At 38.8% G+C, this 15,039-nt stretch overlaps 1 protein-coding gene across 2 annotated transcripts in view; it reads left to right on the top strand.

Moving 5' to 3' along the window:
- The window catches only part of MIPEP (mitochondrial intermediate peptidase), a 114,999-nt gene extending 100,534 nt beyond the window's left edge, over positions 1-14,465 (top strand). For both annotated transcript variants that reach the window (XM_030562156.1, XM_030562162.1), the window contains exons 17-19: positions 4,899-5,020; positions 7,049-7,122; positions 14,212-14,465. In XM_030562156.1, coding sequence (XP_030418016.1) covers positions 4,899-5,020; positions 7,049-7,122; positions 14,212-14,309 — 294 coding nt within the window. In that variant the 3' untranslated portion in view covers positions 14,310-14,465. The remainder of the gene's footprint in view (positions 1-4,898; positions 5,021-7,048; positions 7,123-14,211) is intronic.
- Positions 14,466-15,039: the final 574 nt, after the last annotated feature.

Raw genomic sequence — 15,039 nt, 5'->3', positions numbered from 1 at the left:
TTTTTACTACATATATTAGCAAAGGCAAGGCCAAACAAGTGCATCTTATGCTTGGAATGAAAAGTGATGCGATTTATGTTGGTTCTTACACTGGGAGTTGGTTTCATAGCGTTGGGCCAAGAAAGCTCTTTGTCCTGCTCATTTGTGGTACAGTTTCATTTTGCCTGTAGAGTGAAGCTGTTGACAGTGGTCCTCATCCTGGAGCTACAGGTGATCTTTTAGTTACCCTGGGCCCGGCCATTGAGTGCCTTTGAGATATTCTGTGGGACGACACTGTGGGAAATGAAGGGACAGTTCTGTGTGTTCACAGTAGCCTGTGTTGCCGAAGAGACATGCTGCTATGTTCTGTACTAGATGGCGTTTATGATGGCTATTGAAATTAATCCTTTCTGAGGTGCATAACACAGGGTTAAGTATTTTCCTCTCGTGCCAAACCCCTGAAAAGGGTTTTCTTTTATAACAGAAAAAGCAGATGTATTCTTTCAGTTTTTCATAAGCAGATATATTTGGAAATTATTAAGATTTTAGGCATGTGAAGAGTGATTCAACAGTAAAGCTTTTTCCATTCTTGTGAGTGCTGTAACCTTTCAAGCTGAAACTTCAAATCCTCAATCTGAAGACTTAATATAGAATAAAATAAAGACTGACATGTTTTTCTGCTTCAGGCTTCTAAAAATACTGGCCTTCTGATCTGTTTTTAAAATGTGTTTTCAGTTTAGTGATTATGGTTAAAATTAAGGGACGAGTTAGAAGAATTGTAGATGTTATGTATAGATGTTGCAACCACGGTACTTTTCATTGCAAGCTGAAAAATCTGAATTCAAGCTGAACTTAATTTCAGATCCTGGACTGTAGGAGGTAAGAATAATTGGATAAAAAAAAATCACTTCATTTTTAAGAGCTTGCACAAGACCCCTTGTAGTGTGATTTTTGTATATTTCACTCCATCAAAAAATTAAAAATTGATAATATTTCTCTGACATTTAGTGACTGTGGCTTTATACCGTGCAAAACAATTTGAGTAGAAACCCCTCATTAAATGGTAAAAACAAAGCAAGAAGAAAGTTTTTGACTCATGCTGATATTGTAGGAACTGGGAGCCCATTTTCCAAACAGTGCTCTGGGAGTTGCATGACTAAATTCCAGCTCACTGCTTTTGAAAATGTACCCCTCAGGGTTTTATTTCTGACTGTTTAATGCTGAACAGACAACATGCTGCTAGCTCCTGTTTTTCCTCATCCCCTCACATGGATCTGGATCATGGAATTGGCCACAATTCTTTCCCTTGATTTGAGGCAGTAGGACTGATGATAAGCCACAGTTTTATCCACCAGAAGGCCAGCTTTTTGTTTGACCCCACTCCCGTCTCTCTGTTCTGTGTTAGGTAGGTCAGAAATGCATAAGTGCTAGATGGAGCACAACAAAGCAACTCTGTATATCTCAGCTGTCACCACTTTGATCAGGCTGCCTCTTCCTGCTATCATATTTTACTTCTGGTGTGCTCCCAGCACCCTTTCACTCTTCTGCTTAGCCTGCCTCAGCACTTCATGGCAGCAGTGTCAGGAGCAGGGAGCAGACACCTATGGACCATGGGTTTTGATTCAAAGCATCTGCAAAGCTACCTCATTCCCCTCCCCCCACCCAAACCCCCATTCAAAACTTTCCTTATAACTTCTTTCCATGATACCTACAAAAAAAATTGACAATGGTAGGCCACTGGTGTGCTGAGACTACTGCCTATCATGCTGTCCAAAATTGTCTCACTGTTTCCTTTGTGACAAAGTTCCTCCTCTGCCTTGGTGGGTCCTTTGCTTTCTGGTGGATTTGCTCACCTCAGAGGTTCACGGCAGCCCTCAGTTTGGCTGCTTTTGCTAGAGGCTCAAACCTGCCTTTCACTCAACTAACCTCATCACCAGGGCCAGCTCCAGACACCAGCCTACCAAGCACGTGCTTGGGGCAGCACCTTGGGGCGGGGTGGCGCTCGGGATTTGGGTTTTTTTTTTTTGGTTTTGTGGTGGTTGTTTTTTTGGTTTGGCCAGGTGTGGCACTTGGGAGGGGGCGGGGTTTTGGGCGGCTCAGCGGGGGCGGGCTTCAGCGGCGCAGTGCTTGGAGGGGCAGGGACTTGGACGGCACAACGCTCGGGGAGGGGTTCAGCGGGGCAGCGCTCTTCTTTTTTTGCTGAGGGAGGCCAGCATGGGGGAAATGCAGAACAATCCCTGCAGTCTCTGTGTCCCATTCAGTGGGTAGAGGACAAGCCAGATCCCTGTCCATATAAGATCTTCCCCTCTGGTGTGTGTTACAGACCAAGTCAACTCCTCCTTTGTCAGATAGGGAGTTGGGGAAATGGGGAGGAGCCCAGGCCCAGCCTCTACACCAAGTTCCAGCCCAGGGCCCCATGGATAGCAGCTGTCTACAACATCTCCTGTATCAGCTGCTTGACAGTTATAACTCCCTTGGCTACTTTCCCATGGCCTGTGCCAGCCTGGAGCCCTCTCCCACACTCTGAACCCTTCAGCCCCACCTCTCCCAAATGAAGAGAGTACACTTACAAGGTTTGCAGAAAATACAAACCTGGGTGGGGTTGCATGTGCTTTAGAGGATTGTTTTGAATTTTAATCCTGTCTGCACAAACTGGAGTAATGGTCTCAAGTAAATAAGATGAAATATAAAGTACTAAGACAAATACAAAATACTCCTCTTAGGGATGAACAATCAATTGCACACCTACAAAATGGGAAATGACTGCTTACGAAGGAGTATTGCAGGAAGGGATCAGAGGGTTATAGTGGATCTCAAGCTAAATATGAGTGTAACACTGTTGCACCACCCCACCACACACCCCCCTCCAAAAAAATAAAGCTATTATCATTACAAGGAAGAGGGTAAAAAAATGTTGTTCTTGACCTCTGAGGATAGGATAAGAAACAGTGGGTTTAAATTACAGCAAGGGCAGTTTTTAGGTTAGACATTAGGAAAAACTTGCTAGCTATCAGGGTAGTTAAGCACTAGAATAAATTGCCTGGGAAGGTTGTGGAATCTCTGTCATTGGAGGTTTTTAAGAACAGGTTAGACAAATTCCTGTCAGGAATGGCCTAGTTGTTATTTAGTCCTGCCTTGAGTGCAGGGCACTGGACTAGATGACCTATAAAGATCCCCTGCACGTCTGTGTTTTTCATAGAGCTCTGATCCTGTTTGAACGGGACAAATGACATCTTTGAATTGACTCCTACTTCGTTTCCTGGAAGGGAAAAAGGGAGAAGCGGTTTCTTATTGATCCATTGCTAGATAGAGCCATCTTACATTGAAGAAGCATATAAGACTGCAGGGAAACAGTATGTCTCTTCAATTTAATTCTTCTCCCCTTTTCACATTACAGGCAGGGGAAATCTGAGAACATAAACTTTGTTTCTAAGAGAGTAGAGCTGATCATTTCAATTTTCCGAGCTAAAGAAATGGAGCCATATAGGGAAGTACTCTATTTCAGTAAAAGAGAAGAGTCCAGCAACACTGGAATGAGTCATAAAACTAAATAACAATTTATAGACAAATAACAGTATAATTAAAATCTGCTATAAATATACAAGCAAATCTGTGAACAATGGTATATCATGTGGATGTAGTTCATTTACCTCTGATCTTGTGCTTTGGCATATGGAAAGATGTACTTTACTATAATTTTGTTTTTGGCAAAAGATCATGGATTTAACTTTTTCAGGTGTGACTATAATTATCCACGTGGAAAATGTGGTGTTAATTGTAACAAGTGAATTGTGGTTTTCTTTTAACACCAAATAGAAATAATGTGAATATTATTAAATGTCTGAGTTTTTTTTTTACTAGTTACAGTTTTCTGTGCCTTTGATTCTGTTTGCTCATAATATTCAATTTATAATGATTAGCATAGGAAAAATGTAGTCTTTAGCTCAGAAAATATTTATTAGAATGAGGTTCTACACATTAGCTTTTCTTTCATTGTTTCTCCTTAATACTGTCAGATTTCTGTCAATGTAATACATGAACCAATTCAGTATATAACTCTTGCAATCTTTGATAAAAAGTTCTAAAAATAATCAGAAGGCTATGTCAAGGTTTTTTCCCCACTTTGAACTTTAGGGTATAAAAAGTGGGGACCTGCATGAACACTTTTTTAAGCTTAATTACTAGCTCAAATCTGGTACGCTGCCACCAGCCAGAATTTAGTGTCTGGCACACTTTCTGTTCCCCCAAAATCTTCCCTGGGGAACTCGGACCCAAACTCCTTGGATCTTAAAACAAGGAGGAATTAACCATCCCTCCTTCTTTCCCCCCCACCAATCCCTGGTGAGTTCAGACTCAACCCCTTGGATTTTAAAACAAGGAAAAATCAATCAGATTATTAAAAAGAAAGCTTTTAATTAAAGAAAAAAAAGGTAAAAATTATGTCTGTAAAATCAGGACGGAAAATGCTTTACAGGGTATTCAGATTCATATAGACCAGAGGGACTCCCCCACTAGCCTTAGATTCAAAGTTACAGCAAACAGAGGTAAAAATGCTTCCAGCAAAAAGACACATTCACATGTTGAGAAAACAAACATAAGACTAATCCGCCTTGCCTGGCTACTACTTACAATTTTGAAACATGAAAGACTGATTCAGAAAGATTGGGAAAGCCTGGGTGTACATCTGGTCCCTCTTAGCCCCAAGAGTGAACAACGAACAACACAAAAAGCACAAACAAAGACTTCCCTCCACCAAGATTTGAAAGTATCTTGTCCCCCTATTGGTCCTCTAGTCAGGTGTCAGCCAGGTTACTGAGCTTCTTAACCCTTTACAGGTAAAAGAGACATTAACCCTTAACCATCTGTTTATGACAGGCTATAAGTGATGTGATTTCCATTCTGTTTTCTTTTCCCTATAGGCATGGCAGCTGAGATTCAGCCATGTAGTGGGATACGGTGCCAAGTACTACTCCTACCTCATGTCCAGGGCCATTGCCTCCATGGTATGGAAACAGTGTTTTGTGCAGAACCCATTTGACAGGTAAAATGAGAGAGTGCATGAAGTAGAACTGAATGGCATGCTAACTCTGGGGAGCAGAAAATTTGCTTGTCAGACTTATAGCAACATTTTGATTTTTTAATGTCGTAATTGGTTTTTCTAAATATGTTGATTTTTAAAACAATAGCAAAATACAACATAACCACAGATAAGGTGAATTGTAGGACATGTTCACTGATGCAAAGAATACAGCATCAGCATTTTAAAATGTAGATGCCAAGTGGGAGGCACCAAAATCCGTATTTAGTCATCTAATTAAAAAGCTTGATTTTCAAAAGTGTTAAATACCTGTAACTTCCATTTGACATAGAAGAAGCTGTCAGTATTAAACAAGCTTCTTGTCATCACCTTCAAAGCTCTATATAGCTCTACATCATCTTCCCTTTTCAAGCTTTGCATTGAATCCCTCTGCTTGGCTAGTATACACAGCTTTGTCTGCTTGTTTATTAGTTTCTTGTCCAGTTTCCTCCATGCCGCCTTCTGTGCAGTATCCTGTGCGTGATGCAGCCTCCCTGAGCTCATCTGCAAGACTCCCTACCTTGTCCACATCAGAGTCACTCTTGAAGACCAATTTTGTCCTGCTTCTTACAATCAGTCAAGCTGACTTGTACGTTAGTTGCCTATTCTGCTTCTCTTAGCCTCTTTCTACTAGTCTGTCTCCTTATGGTGTGAGCTCTGTGGAGCAAATACTGTTTCTTCCTGAATGTTTGGAAAGCACCTGCCACACTGTAGGTACCAACATAAATAAATATGTTTAATAACAGCCTATAAGCAAATAAATTCACATGTTCAAATTTAGATACCCATATTTGAAACTGTTTGCCTTAATTTGTAACGCTTTTTACCTGAATATGTTATATTTGACTGATAGCAGAGAATCTGACTGCTTGTTTGCTTGCTTGTTTGTTTGATGAAACTTCCAGCTTATCTAGACAGACTACACTGCGGGGGATTGCTTATTTGTACTGAGGTGGCACAACATTTGAACACCTTGTGAGCTATCAAAATCTCACTACAATTGAGAAAGTGCCTTTTAGGACTTTTGTCATCCATTTTAACATCTATTTTAGTTTTGGGCCAAAACTGTATTTATCATTCAAATAGTGATTTCCTAAAACAAGGAAGTTCTGTATTTGTTCAGCGTGTGTGACACTGGGCAGCAATAAGCAAAAACATTTCCTGATGCATTTAGAAAACTGTTATTTAAATGTGGCTAGAAGATATAGCAGTGTAGTTGTAGCTGTGTCGGTCCCAGGATATGGCAGACACAAAGCGGGCGAGGTAATATCTTTTATTGGACTTCTGTTGGTGAGAGAGACAAGATTTGAGCCACACAGAGCTCTTCTTATTTCAGAGCTAGCAACCATTTCTGGTCCTTGGAGGGTCTCATTTAATAACCAAAAAGGCCAACACAAAATATAAGCAAAACCTTTATCCCCATGTCTGACTCTCAGCTGAATCTTAGCTTATTTGTTCCATCTGAGTCCACTGCTCGCCTCTGTCCAGGGCCAAGCCCTTTATAAGCAGGTCCCTTTCCTAGAGTCCATGGACTTGCAACTCCCTAGGGAGAATCCTTCCCTAGAGCTAGGTGTCTGTGGAGACCTGCCAACTGCAGCTCTTGTCCAGGAGAGCCCATATTTCTTGATAGACTGGGCTTCCTGCCACCATTTGGGAGATTTGTTTGCTGGGACCAGGTTTTCCTGGTGGCCTGCCAATTGTAGGTCTCAACAGTGAAGACTAACAAGTTCTTTGCAAAGTACAATATTGCATAAAAACAACATAGTTTTTGTAAATATTAAATCTATCTAGCTTAGTTCATTCTTGCATAATTTTAAATAGTGTGCATTTCTCTAATCAGTATATGATGAAGGCAGCCATTGTCTAAAGGTGTCAGGTTTTATTAGATCTATAGCTGTGTCTATTCTGTAAAGAAACCAGAGACAAGTGTGACTGAAAGCTGAATGGGTTGTGTATGCAAGTGGCTGTAATATTATCTGTCTTTTCCTTCAGGGCAATGGGTGAGCGTTATCGCAGAGAGATGCTGGCACATGGTGGTGGAAAAGAGCCCATGCTCATGGTTCAAGGTAAAAGAAAAAGAAGGATTGTTTTGTTTCTGTGACCTTCCTCCCCCTGTTCCGCCCTCTTTCCCCATTGCTGTTACTTACCTTTTGGCAAATATTAGTGGTTGCGATTAGGTAGCAATAAATAATTTAAGAATATTTCCCTATCCAATCCTTTATACTTAACCAAAGTTTTCATAGGATTTATTAAAGGGGATATGTAGAGTAGATTATCTAATTTAATAGACTAGATCTCAAATAATGCTTCATGGATCACTAGAACTCATGATAATACCAAGAATGAAATATTTTGAGATCCAAATAGCAGGGGAATAAGGTGTTGGAAAGGAATCTCTTTCAAAGTGGTCCATAGAATTTAAAGGTACCAGTCAGATGCTCCGAAAAAGGAGAGAGACACCATCATTAATTTTTTTCTAAAGTTTGTTTTACTGATTTTTACCTGTATATTAACTGAAAGGCCATCATTCCAAATATTGCTGATGTAGAAATAGGAAATCTTTTGTTCGGTGTCACTTTGATAGCACCAAAGCAGTTCAGGTAGTGTCAGCACTTTGATAATGCACTCTCAATATAAAGGGAAGTTGAAGATTGTAACAAAATTTGGTTTTGATCAGTATCCCTCCTAGAATCCTCTTCTCGTATTTATTCCTTTTGGTGCAGACAAGAACATAAACTGCATTCTTAAATCAAGTCTCTGATTTAAATATTATTTGAATAATGAAACCTACAAGATGTTTCCATTGATGAAGCACATGAAACCATGCATAACTGCACATGAGTTTTCCTTCTGTTGTGGGAGTACATAATTTTATTTGCTTACATTTCCAGACAAAAATATATTGCTGTTGAGTAGAGGTTGAAAGTATGTATCAGTAAATTCATTCCTGAATGGTATATTTATTCCAAAAAGAAGCATTATAACTTCTAGAAATCCTGCGTTAAGATTACATTTAAGATAAATCCAAATACGTTTACCTATAGAAATGTACAGTTAAGGCTCCGTGACATCCATAGCTCTGCCGTGCATAGGGGGCAGTATGGAAAAAAGTCATATAGACTGTTGTAAGGAAAGCAGATAATGGGGGAGAAAAGTGAGCATGGTCATTTGTAAAACGTAGTCTGTTTGCCTTTTCAAATTGTATTTAAATAAATGGAACCTTAAAAACTAAATTGAATCTTATTATGTCACATTAAGCACTATAATAATAGAGCTGCATTTAGTCTGTTGTTTGTACAGGCATAACAGTAATCAGATAAAAGTACCTCTTTCCAATTTGTCAATATGAGCATAATTGATACTTGCAGTAAGAATGCTGAATAAACAATCCGTATTATGCAGTGATAAATTTACTGGCACCGTGTGTACTTTTATAATTTTTTCTAATTCTTTAAGATGCTTTTAAAAAGAGAGCTGTTAAAGATGGATGAAGTCATAAAAATTAGCAGAGAAAATCATCTCTTCTTTTCACTTAATGTAGGGTTCTTGTTTTAGTGCTAAAATAGTTCATCCAAAAAAGAAAGACAAAACATGTCCCAGTAAAGGGATGGAATAACTGTCACTGAAAATGAAAACCTTTATTGAAATGAAGTGGTCCAGTTTTGGTTTGTCACCTTGACTTTTCATTTTATGCCACACCCATGTGCGGTTAGGTAGTTCCTTTGCTTATCTTGCAACAGTTATGAATAATGTGGACTGTACATATGTGAAAGCTTTTTACTCCCCTGTCCCCAACATTCTGTATTTAGTACAGAAATAAGATTTTAAACAGAAAAGTAATGTCAGGTACTCTAATGTGTTGTCATTCCTTAATATCATCCAGTTACCCTTTTCAGTCAGCTTTTTGTATCTCTCTCACCATCCTCCTCTTCGTTAAGACATTCCAAAACACTGTTTCTTTCAAAAGACATGCCAAAACTCTGTTCCTCCAACTGCAGAAATGCTATTTCCACACACTTCCTCCAAATACATCCTTTACCACCAAGCAATAGTAACCTCTTACTGACGTTACTTTCTTATGGGGGAAGTTTCGGTATTCTCTGATAATAGGTGCCACATTTCAGAAGTCTAAATTTTCTAGGCTCTGATTTCAAGATCTAACTTTTAGGTAGAGTTATGCTTGTGCAAGTCTGACTACTGGTTAAACACACACAAAGCTCTTCCCTTCTAAAGCACGTTAATGCACGTGTCAGTGCTAAAGCTGGCCATATTTAATCATTTCCATTGACTCTTTGGTAAAATCTCCTCCTTAATACGACACATTCTTTCACTGGTTCACTTTCTTCATTGCAGTGTTGTAATGTTGCTTCTCAGATTGTATCGTCTTCTCATTTTTATTTTTTAAATGTTTAGATATAGCACTTGCTTCAATCTTTCTCTCACATGATCCTTCAGATTCACTGATAAGGAAGATGTAGGACTCAATCCAACTTCCACTGAAATCAATGGAGAGACTCATTTTGGACTGTGCCTTTAGTTAAGGACCTGAGATTTATACATCTGCTTGTTTGAATTTGACTCCCACCAGCAAAAGCAACATGCATTACTATTGTAAAAGATGCAGTGTCACCACAAAGTCCTTTCAAAATCTTCTCATCATGTTAACTCTGTGGCATCGCCAGTTATTTACTAGATACAAATATGTGCTGTAGGAACTGCAAATAGAAAATAACTTCAGCTATGTTTGTTCAAGAGGCCATCATTTGGCATTTAAAGAAAAAAATATAGTTATGACATAAAATCCATTCGTCCACCTCTCCCAAGTGTCAATGTAGACGTTATTGATCCCTGCTTTGCTTTGTATCACAAAATCCCAGTGTGCAGCACTTCAGAATAAATGGGTAGGATGGTGCTCAGGGGCAACATAGTGTAGTGGGTTGATCACACAGGTGGAAGCCAGACCTGACTCTTTGTCTAATTTACCATCATCCAATCTTGAGAAAGAGCACAAAGACGAGTTCAGAGCCTGTTCTTTGTCTTTGAAAATCTGCCCCCTAGAGACTGATTTTAAAAAGTGCACTTGCAAAATGGATGTGAAGTTGTGTTCCTAAACCATTCATACAATGACTGTATTATAGGCAGATACCTAATTATCCACTTCTGTGCACGAATACCCTATATACATGTGCAAAGTAATCACATATGCAAATTAGGCATGTAGTTGCTCTTGTGCAATTTTGCAAATCAGGCCCTTATTATCTGTTTCTCCATGTGTAAAATTGTACTCACCTCTTGGAGGTATTGCAAAGATTTTAGATAATAATTGCCCATCTCTTTTAATGTATAAGGAGCTTATATAAATGCTAGTGCTGTTATGATATCAGTTATGAACAGCAGTAGACATTGGCCCAAACTAAACAAGGACAAAACAATTACAGTGTTTCAGAGGGACAGAGACCACAGGTTTTTTATAATTTTCCCAATTACAGGTGATTGAAGGTTATGGTTAACTATCCCCAGAAAGGGTGTGGTTAACCACAAGGTTGTAATGAGGAAGAGAACTTCAAAGCAGAGAAGGAGAGCAACATAGCTGCCCTAGGCTTGGGAGAGACCGATCTGAAATGGGAGTCAAGCTGAAGTTACGAAATATACTCTCAGTTTAAAAAACTGCAACCGTCAGTCTTTGTGAATATCTCATTAAATAATTTAGACTGGAGTGTTGTGTGTGTACATATTGTAATACAGATGTTCATGGAGTTTAAAGCCAAAAGGGACCATTATGATCTTGTAGTCTGACCTCCTCTATGCAGTAATAGATTCAGACACTGCAGTAGGATTATTCTAAATTAGAGTTTTGGATCTTTACAATAGAATCTCTAGTACTTTATTTAATCAGGGCATGTTCTTTTTGCATTGGTAGAACTTATTCTGCAGATATTCCTGATCCCACCTCCTCTAGTACCTTAAAAGCAGCTGTTGTCACAGGGCTGGGTGCTGTTGAAAGAATAACCACCATGCAGTACATCATTGCAGTGATAAATGAGAGACATCCATTTGCATTCTCAAATGATGCAACTACTGTGTAGAGGCCAATTAAAATTACAATTGGGTGTCTGATTCTGGAATCTTGAAGATGGGTATTTAAAATAATTTATTTGGAACAAAATCTGGTACTTTTCTTTCCCTTTTTATAGTCCTTTTAACCAATTTTGAATCTACATTAATATCCTTATGTAAGCCAATTTGAAATAATTCACAATGATTTTTAAAATAAGATTTTTTAGACTGTCTAGCTGTATAAACAGCCAACTATATTATAGTGTTCCCTTTAGTCACACATTTTATAATTTCCATAGGGTAGAATTTTTACTGTGTTGCTATTGTACTAAGGTAAGAAATTAGATTTACTTGAAGGTAATTCCTAGGATCACTCTTCGTTCCTTTTTTGAAAAGGAACCAGTACTATATTTGTTTTTCTTTTTTCTTTGCATACCTGGTTGTCAGTTTTTTGGGGAGAATTGTCAGTGGTCTATAAATTTGTCAGCTAATACTTTTGACACCCTGGATGTATGTCCTCTGGACAGGCTGATTGTGTTTGTAATGAATTTTTAAAATATTTTCTTACATGTTTCTTTGTCCATAGTTATTTTTACGTGATATCAGAAAAGTCAATGTGGCCTGTTAACATGCTCCTGATCACCCTTTCCAATGGAAAATCTGGCAGGAAGGGGTGCAGGGTACTGGGGAAATGGTTCTGTTAGAGGGACAGGCCATAGGGATTTTGGTGGCTTGATTGCCCCTGTTCCCCTCACACAGCTAAGCTGCAATGGAGCCGTGCTTGCAGGCTTGCCAGTTGGCAGCTGCCCCTTGAGGCCTCCTTACAGGGGTATTCCCACTACAAAGAGAGCTGCTGAAAAATAGTACCAGCTTTGGCTGTATTGTTTGAGGGGAGGTTCTCCATGGCTGATAGTGTGTCAGTATACTTGTCCTCCAGCCAGCCAAACTCACTTGGGGGAGGAGACCCACACACAGAGTTAATCCCTTCTGTGCACAGGGCAAGTATCTTTGGGATAGAGTCAGACATCTTGCTGTTTGCAGGTCTTCATTCAAGATGGAGTTTTGTTTTCCCATCCAGATGGAGTTTGTTTTCCCATCCACCATAACTGATTTGTACAAACAAGTATTTCTTTCTCTAAGCCGCACCCATATACTGTACTGCAGAAGTCGCTCACTTGTCTTTACGAACTAAAGGTGCAAGCCACACGCTATTGTGCTAAAGGGGACAGTAATGAGTGTGTCAGGTTGTTAAAAATAACCATTTTTCTGCTCCTTTTGATATTGAAAATATCTGAATAGAAGTATTATTGACTGCATTTTAATTCTATCTGCAGTGTGAACTTTTTATTTTTCTTTTAATTCTTGATATTAATCAACTGTCGTGGCAGTTCCTGTTGACACTTGCAATATACACATAAACCTAATTAAAATAAGGATGCTGTGGGATCCTAACTAGGAAAGTCTTTTAGTAACTATCCAAAATTGCCTGGAGACTTACTTTCTTCTTGCTTTTTGAACTATTATATTTAGCAATTACTTAACATACAAGAAATGTCTAATGAGGCCAGTTGGTTCCAGTCAGATTTTATTAAAAGATGCGCTGAAAGATTTTGTTTTTCATAAATGCTGCAGTTATTATTCCCACTGAAACCAAATGGTCTAAGGATGTGAAAGAATGTAAGAAGATGTGCACTAAGTGTGTCTATAGTAAAGGGTTGAACAAGGTTATATTTACACTGGCAGTTTTGTCAGTAAAAATGTGAATCACTTCAAAGAACCGGAAAGTTTATATCTTACACTGACTGGTTCTGAATAGCTGTTTTTGACATTTTCCAATACAAGTAATGTAATTTCCTTTTAAAGGGTTTAAAACATTAATAATTAATAATTCACAGTAGATACACAGTGCAAACTAGTGCATTTTTATTACAGTGGAATAGCTGAAAATAATTTAGACAGTATATTCTGATGCTTTATAGAAAACATTTTTTTCCTTTAAAAAGTGCACTGTTGCAAATCCATTTTGAGTTGACTGTTTAAAATCTAAATTCCACTGCACACACGGAATATTTCTGATTTGAATAGATAGAATCTTCTTGGTTAATCAGATCAGAGCAAGTCAGTTAATTGAGATGACATGATATATTTTTCCTCCCCAAGCGAAGAGTCTGCAATATTTGCAAGTAAAATTTTGTTTTCAGGAACAATACTATAGAGTCTTTACAAAGACTAGACATTTCTAATTTGTATAAAATAGGAACATAATTCTTGTATTATTTAAGTTAAACAAGCTTAGACCCACATGATTTTATTATTTAGTCAGCACTATAAGTGTGTGACGCATTTAACAAGCCAGTAAGAAATGCTCCCCAACTTCAAGAACGCTTGGTACATGTTTTGTAGGATTGAGCCTTAAATTTGGACATAATAGGACAAGTGAAGACAGGAGCAATGAGAGAGGGAGAGGAGAAGGTGTGACAGGATTTATAGCTAGAAGGTTATGTGACATGCTTAGATTATGCATATATCTTGATGATTGGGGAGGAGTGGGAGCGTTAATACCATGAGAGGTGTTAGAGAATGTGGAAGAGAAATGGAGTTTTCCAAAGGATAAATTGTAAATCCATTTATGGTTTGATTTTTATATGTAGTGCATAGTGACAGTTTGATCATATGGCATTTCTAAATCAGAGTAGGAAGGATGGTCTAGTGGATGGGGTGCTGATCTGAGACTCAATAGATCTGTGATCAGTTCCCTGCTCAGCCACAGATTTCCTGTGTCACCAAAGTCATTTACTCTATTCTGTGCCTCATTTCCCTATCTGTAAAATGGGGGTAATACTTCCTGGCTCACAGTGGTGTTGAGAGGATTGTGAGGCTCTCAGATACAATCGTGATAAGGGCCAGATAGCTAGGTAGGAAGAAGATTGATTAAATAATCTCCATGTAGAATGGTTACATACTTCTTGGTGAAAAATTATGACAGCTGTACTGGAGTAAGTTCAGTATGACACACACAAATTAGTTCAGGTAAACATTGTCATGGCTTTTATGTTGGTGAGATTCTCACTGCGAGTTTCCTGTGCTCCTTTCCATAGGTATGCTTCAGAAGTCTCCTTCTGTGGAAGACTTTGTGGATGCCCTTGTTTCAGACTTGGATCAGGACTTTGAAACGTTCTTCATGGACTCAGAATAACATGGAACTGAACTGACTTTTTTTTGTTTCACAGCTGTTCATTGTAAAGCAGAAACAAATAGCCATGGCAGTACTATGTCCATCATTGTTAAGACTGGTCCTCTGTAAAAACAAAATTATTATTTGTAGAATCTTAAAATAAATAGTTTGTTTTAATGGATTGTATGTGTTTTTATTTAAGAAGATGGGGCTGAGGTTTCAAGTGGTCTTGCAAAAGACTGTTGGGAATATGCTCTTTGACATGTACCTTGTGAGTGTGCGTCTATCTGAAAATCCAACCCTTCACCAAGATGGGTGATAGCAATGAGACCTCTTTTGGTACACAGTTATTGAAGTCAGGATTAGCACAAAACTGTCATGACTCAGGGTTGTTTGCATGGTTCCTTCTCACCTGCCCACATCAGTACTTGTCAAGCTTTTTCACCCTATTCTTTATAGAAGACTATGGGATGTTCTGCATCAGAGGAAGGGAGAGAAACAGCCTGATGTGCTGTGCAGAGAAGAGAAACTGGGGAGAAGTGGGGATGGGAGCCTGTATGGGGAATGAAATGAGGGCCGGGGAGCATATAGGGAAAGAAAGAGTTGAGTGGAGGAAACGCTGAGGATGTGGAGGTAAGAAAAAAGTTAAAAGAGTGAAAACATGGAGAGAGAGAGAGAGTGGATTTCCTAAAATATTTCAAAATGGACGAGTGGCATACAGAGAGTAAGCAAAAGTAAGAGAACAAAGACT

The sequence above is a fragment of the Gopherus evgoodei genome, chromosome 1 (assembly GCF_007399415.2).
Source record: "Gopherus evgoodei ecotype Sinaloan lineage chromosome 1, rGopEvg1_v1.p, whole genome shotgun sequence".
NCBI lineage: Eukaryota > Metazoa > Chordata > Testudines > Testudinidae > Gopherus > Gopherus evgoodei.
The sequence above is the reverse complement of the archived record's forward strand: the minus strand, read 5'-3'. Positions and strand labels throughout refer to the sequence as shown.